At 39.0% G+C, this 19,702-nt stretch overlaps 1 protein-coding gene across 2 annotated transcripts in view; it reads right to left on the bottom strand.

The window, feature by feature from the left end:
- Positions 1–19,702, bottom strand: part of Prdm5 (PR/SET domain 5) — a 162,160-nt gene that overhangs the window by 75,966 nt on the left and 66,492 nt on the right. Inside the window, exons 4-9 of one of the 2 annotated variants that reach the window (XM_087659356.1) lie at positions 12,174–12,348; positions 10,486–10,660; positions 9,206–9,305; positions 8,828–8,942; positions 5,373–5,452; positions 1,026–1,110 (exon numbers count right to left, since the gene is read on the bottom strand). In XM_087659356.1, the coding sequence (XP_087515482.1) occupies positions 1,026–1,110; positions 5,373–5,452; positions 8,828–8,942; positions 9,206–9,305; positions 10,486–10,660; positions 12,174–12,348 (730 nt within the window). 2 annotated transcript variants of the gene reach the window in all.

Genomic DNA, 19,702 nt, shown 5'->3' with positions numbered 1-19,702 from the left:
TATAAAGGTCAAGGGTCAAGGGGATGCATCCTTTCCTGCACTTTCCTCTTAGGCATAAACTAATTAAAGCAGGATCAGGTAAGCACAAATGCCTTCCATGTAGTTCATCTATTTCAGACATGTGAGTATTCACAAATTAAAATGCAAATACTTATTTTTCTATAAACATATTTTGACAGAACTTTGAAATGGAAAAGTTTAAATTCAAAGCACAAATTCTATTTCTTTATGAAAAATAAAAGTGTGTATATTTATCTCTCAAATCCTTAGTGCTGAAGATAGGGGCAATCAGAGAGCACGTGGCAGGCCCATGGGGCACAGCCTTGTCTTCAGCAGACAGGTATTTAGAGAGATTAGAGCATCAGCATTTATGGAATAGGCATTTAAAGTAAGCAATCATGCAAACAAATGTGCAAATTATACAAAGACAATAGGTTCCAATCATTGACTTTAACTCCCTAACACTTACTCTTCCTCCAAACCACATGGATGTTAAAACATTTATTCCAATATCCTCAAACTATAACCTTCCTAAATTATTTAAAAGGATGCACTAAGATAAAGATTCTTTTCAGTTCGTTTTAGTATAAGAAACTAGAATTTTACTCAAAATTGTTTAAATGAACTTATGCCTTAAGGAATTTTCTCCAAAATAATATTTCTTTATGAGTATCATAGATAGAATGCAAAAGTTTCTAGAAACATAATAAACACAGTAGTTGAATCTCCACTAAATGCCAGACACTATGCTAGTACATTATGTAAATGAATTTATTAATCAGGGTGTCATGTCAAGAATAAAGAAACCAAGGTCCCAAACTAGATGATTTTTGAAGGCCTTCCCTATACCTCAGCCAAACCTTTGCTTTATAAACAAACCCAGTTCTAAACAATTAGGAACTTAGAAACCGTATTACTAAGCTAGAACTTATAGTGAGGGCTTCTGATTACTCCTCAATTTCTTGAGCAAGATGAAGGAATTATTTTGCAATGATTTCAATATATATAAAAAACATGTAACTCACCCGAATGGGTAATCATGTGACGTTTCAGCTGATTAGCAGAAATAAACTTTTTCATACATTCTTGGCAATCAAATATCTCATGAATCTGAAAAAGATTAAATTGACAGTTAACCAAGGGTTAAAAACTGATGAATTATACATGGCTGAAGCAAAATTATAAACATGGACAGTTGCTAGTGTTGGGTCAACTCTTCCCTGTTTGCTTCATGTACATTGAAAATGCCATGACATACTGTCTAGCTAATATATCATTATCAGAAAATAGCCACAATGGAGGATGCAGTGCATCTTCCCTATTTGTATGTAGTAAATATACAAACTGTGAAAAAAAGTTTGCGACCAACATATTAACTTGTGTTACACATAAAATTTAGCATGGGATGTATGATAACTGAGACATAATTTTCCTTTTACAGTAGGCTTAATCCTTCAAATGAGAGTACTGAGCAAACTATCAACTGCAGAGCCAGGTCAGTACAGCTCTGATCTGAAAGCTCTAAGCTGCCAATGAGGCTTCTCAGGACAGGAGGACTGCAATAGAAATGATGAACTATATATAAAGTAGCTTGTGCATACAGTGACTGAGTCTACAGATCTAACCTTAAACATAGGCAATATGGCCAATAGCGATACATTAACAATGGCGTGGTCAGGAATTCTTAATTAAATGAATATATTACAGGAACTCTGACATGCGGTAGAGGTTGGATGAACATATGAGATGCGGATGTGAAATTGGTTCACTATTGTAACTATTCTAACACATGCTTATCTCAGGGCATGTTGTATATTTTAAATATAGATGAATAAAATGTATTTTGAAAGTAATTCATTCAGAAAAGAGCTTTAACACATTGGTTAATATAAATGTTATAATCAGGTACTATATTGGTTCTTTCTATCTCAAACCATAAAACAGTTGGTATGGAAATAGAATTCAGTTTATCATGACGTGAAAGGTATTCAGCTCTAAGAGGAGGAGGGCATGAAGCCTGCTTTGAGAAATGCTCACCAGTCAATGAGCGAGGGCATCAAGCAACAGAACTGTTTCTGTTGAAGGAAAAATAATAAACCTCAGGCAAGTATATCCTTCTTCTGAGAGCCAAGACTTTGTCTGTTACTGAAGAATAAGTAGATGCCACTGAAGGAAAGATTAGCAAGACGATACAGTGCAGGAGTGGAAGATGAGGCTGCCCCCCGGCAGGAAGAGTGAAAAGAAGGAGAAAAACTGGAGGCAGCAAGGCCAACAGATCCAAGGCCTGCCAGCTGGCCTTACTCCATGCCATGTCATGGTAGATCAGAGCTTGAAAGCCCTCCTCTAACTACTCTACTCTTCAGTGAGCAGAATTCACTGTGAGAACCGAGACAGGGATAGAGCAGGCAGTCACTGACAGACCTCAGTCCTCTGGGGTCTATCAATGCAGAGGTTCAGCAACCCCCCCTTCTGAGCAGGGAAGGGTCTCAGTGTGGAGCTTGGGCAGCTATGGGTGGAAGAACTAGGAACACAAGTTCCAGAGGACATGTAGGAAGGACATGCAGCCTCTCACTGTTGAACGCCTAAGGGAACTTCAGCTAAACACCCACGTTTAAATAATGAGGACAAGACATACAATGTTAATTTAAAGCTAATGAGTGAAGATTTTTATTCTTGAACACCGCATGTAAAATATGTAATATACAATTTTATAATGATGACAAGGTAATGTAAATGACAGATCTTTGGTGTCATATAGAAAAGAAGACATTATTTGTAATATCCAAATGTTATTGCTATAGAAAGTGTCAAAATTAATCTGTGGATAAAATAATTGTTAAAATATTATGAGACATTCTTAGTTATTCAATATTTTTGAAACATGAGACACTTTTCAAGGTTGAATTAATGAAATAAATGACAGCATTTACTGAACATAAAAGCTTTTTTTGCATTAACTAAACTATCTATTTATAGCAGAAACTTAGGGCCATGGGTAATTTTTAAACTTTTAACAAAACTTAACAGACAAATGACAGGCAATACTATTTAATCATGCCTAATATTAAGAAAACATGTTTTGTTAAATTTACAAATTTCCATGATGATTTTTAGGGTGATAATTTACTACTGTAAGTCCTAAATGAAACCCTAGATAAAAATCATACTATACGTTATTTCAATACAAAGTAGTATACTGTAATATAAAAGGCTATATACTATGCTGTAATTTAGTATTGTCATAAAGCACCATCTGCTGTCAAGATAAAATACTACAGCTAAACTCTATTAGACATTAGAGCTGACTAAATGATTGACATTTTTGGAGTTACTAAAATCTTTGTATTGAGATGGCTTTGAAGGACTGCTCTAGAGTAGAGGCAAGTACACTCGCACTAAGAATTTATTAACATTCTGCAAATGTTCACAACCTCAAGGCACAGCTGTACCTTCTGCATTCCACCAAGAGTTACACCTTTTTTTTCCCTACCAAGTCAATTTTTATGGAGGTGTCTATATTAGGAAATAAATGGAAAATGAGGCATTATGAAGAAAAAGGCTCCATGACTAAGTTTGCTAAAATATTCTGCTAAAGTATCTTAAACATCATAATCTAAGATTAAATATACCGAGGAAATAAATCATAGTATTTGCATGAGGATATTTAGAAATAAACTTCAACGGACTTAATATTTTTGCCTTAGACTAAGTCTCTATTCTCCAAGTCCTAGCATTTATAAGTGAGAAAAGGGGCAGTTGCAGGGCCTTGAGACACTCAGTGGGTAAAGTGTGTTCTGTGCAAGCATGAAGTTCTACGTTCACGGAACCCACAGAAAGGCTTGGCTGCAACTCCAGAGTTCCTATGATGACACAAAAGGCAGGGAAGGAGGTGCTCAGAAGCTCCTGAGCCAGACAGTCTGGTATGCAGAGAGAACAAGAGTCACCTTCAAACAAGGTAGAAGCGAGGACCAACAATGGAGACTGTCTTCTGGTCTCCACATGTGTGCTTGGCACATGTGTGCCTGCACTCCCATGTGCACACACATACATACACAACTTAATAGTTGGTGCTAGAAGAGAAGTATCTAGACTGGCGTTCTGCAATTTTAGCACACATTCTAAAGTCTGAAGGCTACTGAGCAGAATATCCTGGCCCCTGTCCAAGGACAAACAAATCCAAGAAGCAAAGTACATCTTCAAACAGCCGGGTAAAATCACCAGCTGGAAACTGCAGAAACCAAGAGAATGAGCAGAGACTTCAAATCATTTCAATGTCCCTGTTCAGAGAAGAGAAACCCAGCCCAATGTTACATGGAGAACTTCTGACAGAAAAAGAACGCTTTTATTTGCAATCTGTTATTTCTCCCAAAGATGATAAAAATCCCTCTACATCCAGAAGACAGCTTCACACATGTCAGTATGACAGTAACTATTTCACATGTCATAATTTAAATCCATAAACTTTGGGACAAATAGAGGAAACATGGTATGAGTTTAAGTCCTGCATGCATACAAATACATAAAAAGCATTTTACAAATCACAAGAAAAATAAGATTTTTACACTCATCAGCAATATCTCTTCTGGGTACCAAGTTATTGAATGTTTTTTCATGTTCTTAGTTGTCCCAAATAGTCAACATAAAATGGGAAATATTGTGGACCTATCATAACATAAACAAAATCTAAATTTAATTTATTAAATTGTATTCACTATCAACTATTCGCTGATTGCTAGATTGATGTTTAATTTTCACATTAGACTTACATACAAAGATAACAGTAATTTTTATACTTACTGCAAAATGTTAAATATACTTCCTATTAATATAATAATTTATTTCTTTAATGACACTGGGACACACAAAGCTATTGATCTATGTGCTTTATCACTTTACTGTCCTGAATAGACTGAAGCCAAGAGGGAGAGAGAGACATCCCAGTGCCAATTGGTCTATCTATCACACTAGCTTCAGACTTCTAGAAATAATTGAGCTCTCATTCTATACCAAACTCAACTACTATATGTATTCATTTTAATAAAAAAGGCAAAGTTTTATTACAATAAAAGCATTAGTTTTGAAATCACTGATTTATGTTACCTGAGCAAACACCAACTGAAAAAATCTTGAAAACGTGGTGGATGCTCTGTGGGAATCAGCTAGACGTGACAACCGACATTGAAGAATCTGTTAACAAATTATGAACGACACAACACAAACTAATCTGCAGCTCCCTCCTCTGTACACTGCTTCTGCCCTGTGGAACACATCATCCCCAGCTAGCTAAGCTCTGTCTTAGTATAACATCCACCAAGTGGTTGCTGCAGATCGTGACAGAAGGCCTTCCAGCCAACAGACAGGCTCTCACCCACCTTCCTGTGCTCCTGCAGGCTCGACAATGAGGTGCACCTTCTATTGCACACCGAGCATATGAGCTTTCTCTTAGGATCACCTAGGACAGGGATGAAAGACCATCACAGATTAACTGAGGTTGACCCAGGATCCCTTCTACGCAATTTCATTGTCATGATTGAGAATTCTATGTGTTATATACAAGTTTTCTTTTCAAACTTGCAAGTTCCCAGCTCATCAGTTTCTACATATATCAAATAAACTTTTCACTATTTCCATGTGTTAAAATAGTCTGTAGATAGAAAGTTTCCATAAAAAGTCAGAACAAAATTTAAATAAATCAAATGTTCTTTTCTACAGGGGAAAAAATGAACATGTTAACTCATAAATTAATTTTCACATTTCCTTTACCTTTCATCAAGTGATTTCTTGTCATTGTTATTCACAGACTATTCTTTCAAAACTAAATTCCTGTAGAATTTGAGCTCATACCTTATTAAATAAGTGCTAGTACATAGTATAATGTAGTATACTATAATACAATTGTATATTATACTGGCAATCTACACTGTTAGAAAGGCAAACCAGAACTAAAGTTGTCTTCTTCTACAGTGACAATAGAAGCTCGTTTTCTATTTCAAACTTCACAGCACTTAAAGACTCAAAATAATTTTGAAATGAAATGTCATAACCTTATTGTCTGTACCAACTTAAATAGCCTCAAAATAATATTTTATAATTTAAAAAATTATTTGAAAGGTCTCAATGTAAATATTTAGTATAATGTAGCACCCTGTGCCCATCACATCATCCAGACAGATTAAAACCCATATCCCAAACAACAGGAAGCCCTGAGACAGAAGTAATCCCATAGTGCTGTGTAATTGTGTTCAGAGCTGTATTTATAAAAGGAAACAGACATTTAGAAGAAAAAAGGGTAGGAATTTTCATCCTGGTTTTCAAGATACCAAGATAGTCACAGTAACAGCAGGTACATTTAATTGTTTAAAGCACTCTGCAGACTACACAGCCAGGAAAATAAGTTTGGTGGTGACACTAGGGATTCAAAGGAGAAACTTCTTCATTCAACAAAATGGACATTATCTTGCATGTCCTTGTTCATCAGTCTCCAGAGAACACCAAAACAAATAACATCCCATCTTTTCCAACTTCAATTATTTGGGATTGGCATAGTTCGCTGGGCCCTACCACACCTTTTATTGAGACCATGCCCTGGTTTTCCCATAAGGCAGGTGAAAGGAGGGGAGAAGAGAGAGAGAAGTTGACATCTCCAACCATTCATTACTCCAGCCTCGGCTTCAATCCCAACCTCCCATCCCTACCATCTCTTCCTCACAGCTGTTTTTCATCTTACAACTGGAGAACTAGATTCATACAGAGCAAGATAGAAAGGGCTTATGAGGACACAGAAAATGTTATTTCTCATAAACACAGCCTTTTTTAGCATTCACAGAATCCATAGGATTTTGGCTTCCTATATTCAGGTGAGCATGGTGTTTAACTTTAGGAGAGTTGGGGATATTGTGGTAAAGTTCAGTGGTAGAGTGAGGCGAGGGTCAAATCATCAGTACCAGGAAAACAAACAGCAAACAATTACACTAACAATTACAGATGCAAGCAATGATCAAGGAAGCCCTACAACTTCACTCACCTACAAACGTATCCACCATATGCTATTGTTTCCACACCAAAAAAAGGAGTTTGACTCAGTTTAAATATTCAGCTTCCCTTCCTTTACCTCCTACAGATCAGATCACCTAACTGACATCCTTCCTCATCAATCAGTATAGAAATAACTTGGTTTCCAAGCTCCTTCAGCACCTTTGTGTTGGATACAGAGTCCTCGTCCATAACTCAGTGCTGCTCTCCTGGCCCTAGTATCTCTTCCCATCATCCCTACTGTAGAGGAGAAAGGGAGCATAAGAGAGCCTATGGATTAGAAAATGATACCACGAGCCAGACCAACTGAGAGGTGTGCACGGAGACCTCTGCTAAAATACAGCAGCGTTCACATCTTATCACAACCTGCATCTTGGGATAATGACTTGTTTCCTGCAGAATCACCACGAATGCCCAAAGCTGCAATAGTAAGCAACCCAAGGCCAATTACAATAAGACTCAAAAACTACACTTATAAGCACAGCAGGAAGACCATATGTCTAGTGATGAGGACGGAAAAGTTTCCAGAGTTGTAGCATCCATCTGGCTTTTTACTTAGTTCAGCAAAGTTGACTTTAAAACTGACATAAAAGTTTGGTTAAAATACGTTGCAGACAAAGACGGAGAAAATTAAGAACAGCATTTTTAACCAAAACAGCATTTAAAAAAAAATAAAAACCTACGAAAGCAAATCTATCAAAAAGTTATGCCTGCTTCTGCCATCATATGAAAAGCACCAGTACATTTTAAATTCAGCAGGGGAAGTCATTTTCCATATACCAGCCATATGTTCTTCAAAAAGAAAGCCACAAAACAATGCTGGGAAGCCTCGATGATTGGCACCCCCTGAAGGTTAGCTTACAAAGCTTCACCTTCTGCCACTAGAGTGTTGATCATGGCTCATAGTGTGCAGGCTCCGACAGGGAGGAAGTGAGGCCTGCGGTCACACTCATGATAACCTCTGTCACCTTATTATTGAAGTCAGTTTTTTTCAGACAGCAGAGGTCCTGATGCCAGGTATCAGTAACTCTTTTCACCTAACTGTGAGAATGAACCGAGAAGGAAGAAAAGAGTTCCCTGCCTATGTAAAGGTACCTTTCTCTTCACTTCCCAGAAGGGAAGGGTAAAAGCAAATGCATGAGAAAAGACATGCTTAGAAGGACATGAAAGCTTCCTTAAGTCTCAACTCTCTTGCCAAACAGACAGCAAAGAAAAGGCCCCACAGTTCAAAAGGTACCACAACCCAAAATATATTCACTGATGGACAAGGAAGTATGAAAGACAAAATCCCAGGTGAGAAGCAAATACTATGTTTGTTTTATTGTTTAGCCAGGGGTTACAAGGAATTAAGGAAATCATCTGCTCAAAAGTCAAGTATTTTCAGCTCCATGGCAAAAAATATTTAGGAATCTTCTCCAGTACAGAAGAAAGGCAAGCACAAAAGGCACTGAATGTCCTTGTAAAAATTTCTAAGTATACCTACAAATGATCAGTTTCAACAGTGTCTGAAAAATCAAGTTTATAGACTAAAACAGCAAAATGAAGGAAGAATATGCCTGAGTGACAAGTACAGCTAATTGTGAGTCTGGTTTACAGTAATGATTAATTCAGACATGGGGAAAATGATAACTGCTGCTGAAATCAACTTGCAAACTTAGTGTTAAGTTCACAGGTAAGATGTGCGTCTGTGTGGCGCACAATGGAAGTCAGCCCCCTCCTCACAAAAGAGAATTAGAAGCAGATCCGAGGCCTGGGGACAGGGCGGATTAGTAAGGACTATGCAACGCCTCCTCACCAGTGTGGACATTTTCCCGGTGCCTTTTCAGGGCATCCTTGCTTTTCAGCCTCTTCCCACAGCTGTCGACCTTGCACACAAACCTGGCATCCCCTCGGCAAGCCTTCTGGTGCTGCTCAAAACTATAAGAAGCAAGGGGGCAGAAGACATGATGAAGGCATACCTACACACTCGAACACTGCAAAGGCTTCTGCCACTCATGCATCCTAGGACATCCTTCCTGCAGGGGTATGGAGGGCATTTCATGCATAGTTATGTCGGTAAGAAAGACTCATCTAAATCCTTCAGATTACTTAGTATAGTGCTGACTTACTCCAAGTATGAATTATGCACTCAAAAATGACCTGCAGACTAGTGAGAGCCATTTCGTAGCTAGACACTAAAGCTCAGTGCTGAACTGAAAAGAGAATTGCAAAGAGAACACTGAACTCTCGGTGGAGAATCCTGCAGGTTGCTTCTGGCTGCGCAGGAAAGAACACCGAGAAGGGCAGGGGAAGAAGCGAGCCTGCCAGGACATGCTCCCGTCCTCCTGCAGCCTTGCTGTGGTCTTCTACATTCTTAATGGTACCCTATTTAGCTCTAAGACAGAGCTCAAAATCTGACAGTGCAATAAATACATATAAAAGCTGACTAAAATACAAACTGAAATTAACTTATTAAGATTTATTATAACTGTCACTTGGCTTGATTTGAAGAACTTAATATAATCTTTAACTCTTTAAGGAATCCTAAAGGTATCAGTTTTTCAAAGACTTTTTGCTTGTGAGTAAAATTACTTTCAGATTTCATAAGCAAAACCTGATGCATATAACATATAGAAACATCACATGTGCAGATGACAGATACATGATAGGTAGATAGGTAGGCAGGCAGATAGATAGGTGGATGGATGATAAATATGGATAGATAGACAGACAGATGGACAGACAGACAATGGATGGTTGAGGGGGTATGAAATGGCGTACTTGGAAATTAAACACAACAAAGTGGAAGCATTAATACAGTAAGCCTGGCCGATGTTTTAGTCACGTAAGGTGACAGTCTGCTTAGACTGGAAGTTTAGAGTCTCTGTAGTCTCTCACGTTCGGTAACTCTGACCTCACAAGATGTTAAAAGAGAAGCTAATTTTATGTTGTAAACACAAATCATTGGGATAATAAGGCAAAGGATAAATTCATGTAATCCACCTCACTGCCACACTCTGACCCATTCACCGTCAAACTCTTCTCCCAACTCACTGTGAACAGATGGTGCTTTCCATCCCTCCATTATTGCTACACTGAATTCGTCATCAGTCAAACAGTTTTAAAACAAATTAGAGAGCAAATGAGTGAGACTTGATGAATAACTTTAGGCACTGTCTAAATTATGCATATGTAAATTTCAGATTAGTAAACCACTAAGCATAATATTTAATGGCAAGTTTGAAACACATCTAGAAGGGCTTAGCAGAAATGGTGTTTACCTATAAACCTTATGATCAGAGCATTCGAAACTCGGCATTATACACTCAGATGAGTTAATTCATAGCCAAGTGGGCTAACCTCCACTTCCCCACACATGCATTGGTACACGCTCACAAACACAGACACACATACTAAACACAGTGAACAATCTGACTGCTCATTCATAAGCGGAACCCCACTGAGCATACGCACTGTCTCTGCAAGGCCTGCCTCACAGGGAACTTCTTCCCGCAGTTCTCGCATTTGAACTCTTTCTCCCCTGTGGGCTTCTGGTGCAAGCTCTGAAGGTGCTCAGTAAGAACTTCCTCACTGGGAAAGCTCGATTCACACTGTGGGCAGGCAAAGTCCTCTTCACAGCCAAGGTGACCTGTGTGCAATGTACAACACCAGAGTTCACAAGCCAGGGATTAGCTTTGGCCCCCATTTTAAAAATCAAACTAGTTGTATCTACTACAGGCCATTTTTTCTCTAACAAATGTTAACATTGTCCCCATTAAACAGAAAACAAAAAATGTTATCAGAAAACCTATTTTATAAACCATTTTATTATGTTTCACAGAGGTATTACAAAATCAAATTCAATCTGTAATTTCCCTTTTAATGGTAATGTTTTAGATAACAAATGACAACTGCATTTGTTTGTTGAACTGCAAAGCAAATTTTTTCCTGAAATCATCTCTAGTTCACTCTGAACTTTACAAGGAGAAGAATCCAACAGACATACACTATCGTCAATTGCCAAAGGGGGATCTCACACCGATGTGAAATAAGGTACAGCCTGAAAAAGGTGCTGTCTGTGCAGGTACAGGAGTGAGGCGCCCCTGGCAGAGCTTCACCCACGTCCTTCAGAAGGCCATTGTGTTAAAATATATTAAATATGAAAAAATTAAAATCACTAATAATGCCACCCTGAAGACACAGTTGTCCATACCAAAGCCACATGTGTCTGGTCTGTGAGTGCATTGTCTGTGATCAAACCTTAGGCACACTGTCCCATGGTGCTCTTTTTCTTACTTCTAACTCTAAGTCATTTACATATTTAAGGTGCCACATTCATATAATCAAATGCTACACTGGTAAACATGTGACTGACATCTTTGTTTCTTTTGCTGCGGTCATGTTTGTGTCTTGTAGGTTTAACTCTTGTAAATGAGAAAGAAGTCAGACTTGTGCTGGTCCCTCGGCTTGAGTGTAAACTGCAGACAGAACTGTGAACGAGAAATTTCTGACTGTTTAAAAGTATTGTTTCATCCAAATTGACAAAGATACCATGTGCTACAACACAACACTTTCCCTCACATTTTCTGCAGGAATAAAACAGAACCAATAATAAAGGATTATTTCGTATCAGTTGACAATGAATTGGCATCTATCTCCTAGACTTCAGGTATCACCTATGGTCACCTGAAGTTTTTGATCCACAGATGAGGACAATTTAGCAATCTTATCCACTCCTTTTACTAGACTAAAAATAGATTTCCAGAATGTCCAGATTCTCTGAAGATCTCAGAAGACAGATCTCCAGGACACAGCAGGACCACCCTACAGATCTGCCCTCCTCACATGTACATGGGATGAAACCCTCAGAGCCTGAGTGAGCTTCTTACTGGACGCTGGCAGAGCCAGTGCAGGAAGAGACAGCCCTTCTCTCTATGCTATCACAGTGAAAAGAACCAGAGCTGCCCCTCTTACCTTGGTCACTCTACAGGACATACCTGGTACTTACACGATCTTTTTCTGCTATTCAGAGATGATGAATAGTTTTGACAAAATCTGTTTTAATAATACCAGATAATAACACACAAGTATAATTCAAATAATGCAGGCTACATTCCTCTTCAATGTTTCCTCCTTCAGATCACCGAACGAAGATGCAGTACCTTTACTTCCAGCTGCCAACTGTCCCTTAGAGTGGTCAACTTTGCCTTCTCTGGCCATGGTCAGAGCTTGCTGCTCCTCCTCCTCTGCCTCCACATCACTGTCCAGGTAGCCAATCAAAAGCTCTGTATCTGTTTCTATATCATCGACTGCCAAGTAGAAAATATTTTCTCCTTCCTAAAATAAAGGTAAAAATGCTAAAGCATGATTAGCTTCTGATATCTCTTTAAGATCCATTAATTTAGTATGTGATATTGACAACAGAGCTGTTAGCACTTGAGAATGGAAATGAATGATCAGGGACCAAGGTCAGACTCAGATACAATATAAATTCAAGGCATCTTAGGCTGCAGGAGACCTTGTCTCCAAATACAAATAAGCAAGCAAACAAATAAACACTATACTGAAATATCTGAGGCCTATGGCCTATGAAGTTATTATTAATTTTTTTTATTTCTAATTTACCTGGATGTTGAAAAGTATTCAGGTCACCTGGCATATAAAATACAACTATATACAACTTATGAAGATGAATGGTTTCATATAAATTGTATTTATAAATATGTATGTCTTAATGATTTTGTTCTGATCAATATTGCATAAAAATTAAAAGAGAAAAGTTTCAAATTCTGCTACAAAATAGAGGGAATATAAACAAATTCATTTCAGACATAATTTCCAAAGAGCTGAACCAGAAATACCAAAGACACTAGACACAGGAAATTTAAGATCCTGTGTACTGCATCTCTTAGGCCTTGCTTATGCTATGGAAATTACTGAAGGCAAATGAAAAGAATAAAGGTAACCAGCAGTAGACTTCGAGAGGAAAATCTAGCAAGCAGGAATCAGTAAGAGCTGAAAGGATAACTACTCTGGAGGCCTTCAGCCAGTAGAAGTCACACAGGAGGAAAACTGCAGAACCTAAGAAATTCCCAGAGAATGTTAACTCTTGGAACAAAATTGGTCCAAAATGCCTCCTTGCACCTTGTTCAAATCTTCCAGGAAGCCAATCCTGAGGCTGCTAGGCTGACTGTGCAGAGACTTGTTCAGCGTGGGTTTTCTTGCATATCTGAGGAGCTTCCCTGAGAGAGTTCCTAGTTTGGTTACTGAAGATAAATGCAATTCACAAAATAAATTTATCTAAACTTCTTCCTGGACAAAAGAAAGAAAGAGCAAGGAAAATAAGTACCACTGAAGAGTAGAATTCAATGAAAACACACAGCCCAGATTGAAGGCCTCATTAGTTTTGACCATGTGTTATACACTGGAGCTGAAATGCACAGCGAGAAAGAAGCGAAGAAGGAGGGAAGGAGGAGAGAGGGTGTACAACAGCTGTTCCGACGCACTGAGCAGTAAGTATACACAGGCAGAAACCCCGGCACTATTGAAAAGTTCACACACAGCACTGTCAGGAATACAAAGGAGCTACTCTCTATCGGTTCACTTGAGTTCGCCAACTACCTCAGCAACCCACTGCTGTTACAAAATACATAACAAAGCAACTTGAGGGAAGGCTATTCTGGCAGTCTGAGTCTGATCCATCAGGATCTCCGAAGTCATTGCTAGAAGAAGAGTCGAGAGAGAGAGAGAGAGAGAGAGAGAGAGAGAGAGAGACAGAGAGACAGAGAGATTGAAAGAGAGAGAGACAGAGACAGAGACAGACAGAGACAGACAGAGACAGAGAGACAGAGACAGAAAAAACACTGTGCTCAGCTCCATTTCTTGTTTTTAAGTCTGGGACCCAGACTGTGAGACGGTGCCTGCGCACATTCAGAGTGGGTTTCCCATGGGACTCAGTCAAAGCGCTCTGGAAGTGCTCTCACATGTGCAAAGGTGTGTTTCTACGCTGTTGAGTATCCTGTCTTATTGACAAGAATAAGCACATCGTTTGAGAAAGGTCTCACCGTAGTCTTAGACCACCTAATGTTACACAGACAAGCTATACATTCAAGGATAGGCTTGAGCTTGGGTCAATTCTCCTGTCCACACTTCCCAAGTGCTTATAGAAGTACAATTGCTTTTGTTCTTAAATGTATGTTAAAATTAACAAAAGCAAATATATATTTTACAGTTCCTAGAGAATATCAGAAATGATGATCATTATTCACCAACATTGAGAAAGATAAAATTCAATGGTTCAATCTGTGTTTAGTCACATTGATGAGACCATGTTTCAGAACATCTACACCTCCAGAAACAGAGTCACTCCTAACTAGGAAAACTGAAGCGATCTGTATAAGCTACTATACTACTCTTGATGTAAGAAGAATAAAAGAAGGGGCCCAGGCAGTAGAAGAGACTAAATCAGGACCAGCCCTCCTCATGGCTAGTTTCTCTAAACACTTGAGGACTCCCCTGATAGAAGTCTCAGACACAACCATAAATCTTAGTGCTTATCTGATCAACATCCACGAAAACTAATTGAAACCGCTTTCTGGAACATCAGTCATTTTGTGATGGTTTGCATAGCAGTAGATAATCTTCAATTTTAAAACATGATAACACTATATTAAACTATAACTTTGAGGGATGCATGTTTATTGGGAGGCTCTGTAATGAACGCAGGGTTTAAGATATACTAGATTTTTAATAAAAGCAATGTCAGCATTTCACAATCTGAAGTGCTTGGCCATATTATACAGCGAGAAGTAAAGCTATGGGACTAAGAAGCAACTGTTGAAGAAGTAAGGAAAAAAATCCTTCTGAGTATAATTCATAAAGTTTCCGAGACTCAACTCACTTGTGACCATGGCTTTAAGATCACACTCAACTCTCTTCCTTGCCAATTGATACAATAAGGACAATGAATATCTCCCCACGGCCCATGAGTTGAAGGGCTAGTCTCCAGTATGTTATCCTATTGAGAGAGAGTGGATCCTTTGGGAGATGAAGGCTAGTCATACAAAGTTATTATAAGTATGTCCTCAAAGGGTTCACCTGGACTCTAGACCCTTCCAGTGCCTTCTTTTGCTTCTACCACAAGTTCCTTACCACATCGTGCCTGATCACAGATCACAGACAAAAGTCAATCAATCAGGAACTGAACTTGTAAACCAAACAAACCAAATAGCTACACTGCACTGATTTTTAATGTCATCATAATTCCTATAGCTTTCTTCAAGTTATTTTCCCCTTTTCAAAACTCTGTCTGAACCTGCCACCTTACTAATTTCTAGAGCCCTGTGGCTGTTTTCCTAACCCGTAGATTCACTAACTGGCTTATCATCCCTTGCACTGTACTGGAAAGGGCGTAAAAAGCACAGATTGTGGGGGATGCCATGCCTGGGCAGGTGGTTCTGGATTCTATAAGAAAGCAGTCTGAGCAATCCACAGACAGAAAGCAGCACTCTTCCACGGCCTCTGCATCAGCTCCTGCCTCCAGGTTCCTGCCCTATTTGAGTTTCTGTCCTGTCTTTCTTTGATGATGACCAGCAATATGGAGTTGATTTCTGACATGATATTCATCATAACAGTAAGTGTAACTAAAAATATTCAGCATAGTAAGAAATTATATATAAACATGGCCTGGTATCTAATGGCAGACAATCCAAGTGTTTTGTAATTTCGTTCTATTGGTATATATATTTTTAAAAATAGTCATAACATTAAATCTGTATCGCTTTTGTAGTAAAGCATAAGAAACCAAATCAAAGCCCTGTTCCTCTGCAAGAGCTGTACATACTCTAAACCGCAGAGCCATTTCCCTGCCTTTAATGTTATTTAACATACATTTGAAAGCCACTGGTGAAAATCTTCATTTTATTTTCAGAAAAATTTCAATTAATCAAGGTTGCTCTGGACATTCTTGTATTAAGTTTTGCTTGGATACATTGCTCTCAGGCAAAAATCAAATGTTTCCATTCCCCCTACCCCAACCAGACCTCTTTCTCCTCACCAGTTAGCATACTAATATGTTGTCATGTCTTAGGCTCTGAGACTGATTTCTTGTTGACAAAGACCTGAGGTGAGCAATCACAAGGTCTATGGTCAACTGAGAAATCTCTCCGAACTCTCTCTGAACAGGAACTTTTCCGTGTTAACACTGGGAGAGTTCTAGGTCTACCCAACTACACACAGAGGATGCTCTCCAAGCATACTCAGCCTAGAGTTTCCTATCAAGGTTATTTCTTGGCCCTATGCTTCACCTGGTGATTGATCTGGTCCAAATAAGAATTAACTATGCTCGTTTGCATCTCCCTTATGATGATAAATACTGAACAAAACCAATTTATAGGAGAACTGGATTTTTTTTGCTTATAGGTGACATCGTGGAACTCAAGGCAAAATCCGAAGAGAGGAACTGAAGCAGAAGCCATGGAGAAATGCAGCTTATTGGCTTGCTTCACATGGTTTGTTCAGCCTCTTTCCGATACAACCTGGGACATTCTGCCTGGGGATAAAACTGCCCACTGTGGGCTCGGCCATTCCACATCAATAATTAATGAGGAAACACACCGTAGAGCCATGCCTACAGACCAATATAATAGGAATGATTTTTCAATACAAGTTCCCTCTTCTCAGATAAATCTAGTTTGTGTCATTTTGAAAAAAAACTAGAAGTACTCAACATTCAGAACTAGTTATATCATCAAATGTCCTAGGGTTTACCAAATGAACTCTCATAATCTGAACCCATTTATTTTCCTGGTCCTCAGATGTTCTTACAAATGAAGGATGCTTCTTTTCTTCAGTACACTTCTGGGGGAAAAAAAAAGAACTAAATCCTGCTATCAAGAGACAGAGAATACAGGAAGTGGAGTCAGGCTAAAATACCTCAAGGAAGGTCCCCATTGGTCCACTATCTCCACAAATGCCCAGATTGGTCCTGATTCCAGCTGGGATCAAAGGTTGAAACACTGAGACTGAAAGGTGTATTTCACTACCACACAGTTGGTCAGGTACTCTACCATTTACATCTTTGTTTTGAGCTATTAAGACAACAAAAGTAATAACGCCACTCAGGAAATAGAAGGAACTACAAAAATGAGCTGCGGCTCACTTGCTCTGTTCTTAACAAGTTTACAAATAAAAAGCAACTGTAGTTTTCTTTTTTTTCCTTTTTGTTGTTTTGAGTCAGCATGGTCTCTATGCATCTAAATCTGCATGTGAACTTTTGCTCCTGTACCCAGCAATTTTTAAAGCTAGCATTACTATTCTTTAATAAATCTGCTGAATCCCTAAGTATCACCAAAAGGTGGAGGCAGAGACGGTGGGGGTGGAAAGGGGTGTGGGGAAGGACTCTTGTAGACAATGACCTGCAGGGTTAAACCTTCCTATTACTACACAACCTTGGCCTCATGCTCAGGAGATATTCATTTTTCAGTTCCTAGTGTCTGTCCTTAACCTACTCTATAGTAAGCACTCAGGAGAGCTACATGGGAAGAAACTTACTTAGGGAGGCTGAAGGCAGTTAGGAGAACTTCCGTTGCCTTGCTATTCCTGTCACTTGCTACAGTGTCAGTTAGGCAAGCCTCCTTGTCATCCAAGACCTCTAGTTCAGCTGCAAAACAGTGATTTGGGCTTACCTCCTCCTTTGTTAGGGTAGAGTCAGTCACAAGTGACACAGGGTCCAGTCAATGAAACAAAAGGAAGAGTGTTCATATAACATTGTCTCACAGATCTTGTCCCACTTAAGAAAGGTTGATATTGTCCACATTGGAGGAGTTAGGGAAAGGATTAAAGGAGCTGAAGGGGTTTGCAACCCCATCAGAACAACACCAATCAACCAGAGCTCTCAGAGACGAAACTACCATCCAAAGAGTACACATGGACAGACCCATGGCTCCAGCTGCATATGTAGCACAGGATGGCCTTGTTGAGCACCAATGGGAGAAGAAGCCCTTGGTTTTGCCAAGGCTGGACACCACCACCCCAGTGTAGGGGAATGTTAGGGTGTGGAGGTGGAAAGAGGTGGGTGGATGGGTGGGGAAACACCCTCATAGAAGAAGGGGGAAGAGGGATGGGTTGGGGGTTATGGACAGGGGATCGGGAAAGGGGATAACATTTGAAATGTTAATAAAAATCCAATTAAAAAAAGGTTGATATAAATCAACAAAACTATTGGAGTAGTATACAATAAGAAACTAGAAAATGCAACCTTGTAAGATTAAGGGTCCTCTTTTTAAAAACTATACAGAGTGATTTAAGCAATAATTTGATAAGAGTTTTTTAACAGTGACTACTATACTATGACAGTGATTAGGACTAAATTAACTCAAGATGCCTTCCTGATGAATTTTTTCTGATTCTATTACTTATTGAATGGACTCTTTCCTAGAAGTTTGAGAGATAAATCCAACTTGTGGGGCTGGGAATAGGTTCAGTGATTAGGCAGCAGCTGCTCCTTCAGATTGCCCAAATTTTGTTTCCAGCACCCACATCAGGCAGGTGATAACTTTCTGTAACTCTAGCTCCACAGAATCCAGCTCTCTGTTCTGGCCACCTCAAGTGTCCACATATAAATGCAGCATGCGTGCACACACAAACAAACACACATACACACATCAAAAGATAGATAGATAGATAGATAGATAGATAGATAGATAGATAGATAGATAGATAGACAATCTTTTAAAAAAGAATCCTTTCAATTTCCCTACCTCCTTTCAACATCAACATTACTTACAAACCTCAACTTTCCCAGACAATTTGTCTGTCATCCCTATTAAAGTACCAGGCCTCATAGGCATAGATTTCATGAACTCATGTATGGGACATTCACTTCTGCTCTTTGAAAACAGCAAAAGTAACTCTATCTTCTTTTACACACACACAAAAATTAATCCCCACTGTGTACAAAAACCATGACTGCAGAGGAGGGCACACTGCTTTGGTACTTGAGCAGCATCTGTTTGTGACGTAACCTGGTTCTTGTTTACTTGTTGGCCGTCTGCTGTCCACATGTGAACGATATAAGGGAAACCACAAGAGCATACACTTGGCAAAGGCACAATTATTCTATTGAAAAGGCAGTAAGCTGTGAGAATCCACATCATCCAGCTGACATGACCAGCAGGTACTCCAAATGCAAGAAAACTCAGCCCCGAAGCAAGCCTTGGAGTTACAAATTAGTAATTTACACTAGAATTGGGTAACTTCTGAACTGCTACTCTACTTAATAGTACTTTACATAAAAGATGAAAATTAAAAAAGGAAATAAGATATTTAATAGGTACTATCATCACACTAGACCTTCTTTACTAACCCCCTGAATAAGTCTCAAGCAGCATATAAACATGATTTCTACAAGATGAGAAACATCAGGAAAACATTTCGAGAGTGAAATTAATGACATATATCTATAACATTAATCTAACAAACAAAATATGTTAAAAATGAGACATAACTTTTATGGATGAAGCATTTCAACCTATTCCCTTCTTGCCATGCAGGCCAGCAAACTGACACATGACTCCAGACTCCCTCGGATGGAGTCCCTGCTCTCTAAGCATGTCTGAGCAGATGGTATGCTCCTACCATGGGATTCCAATGCTAACACCAGGAAAAGCTCTCAAAGCCAAAGCTATCCAAG

This window comes from Rattus norvegicus, chromosome 4, assembly GCF_021556685.1.
Source record: "Rattus norvegicus strain SHRSP/BbbUtx chromosome 4, alternate assembly SHRSP_T2T, whole genome shotgun sequence".
In the NCBI taxonomy this organism is placed as follows: domain Eukaryota; kingdom Metazoa; phylum Chordata; class Mammalia; order Rodentia; family Muridae; genus Rattus; species Rattus norvegicus.
Note: the sequence above shows the minus strand (reverse complement) of the source record. Positions and strands in the feature narration are given on the sequence as shown.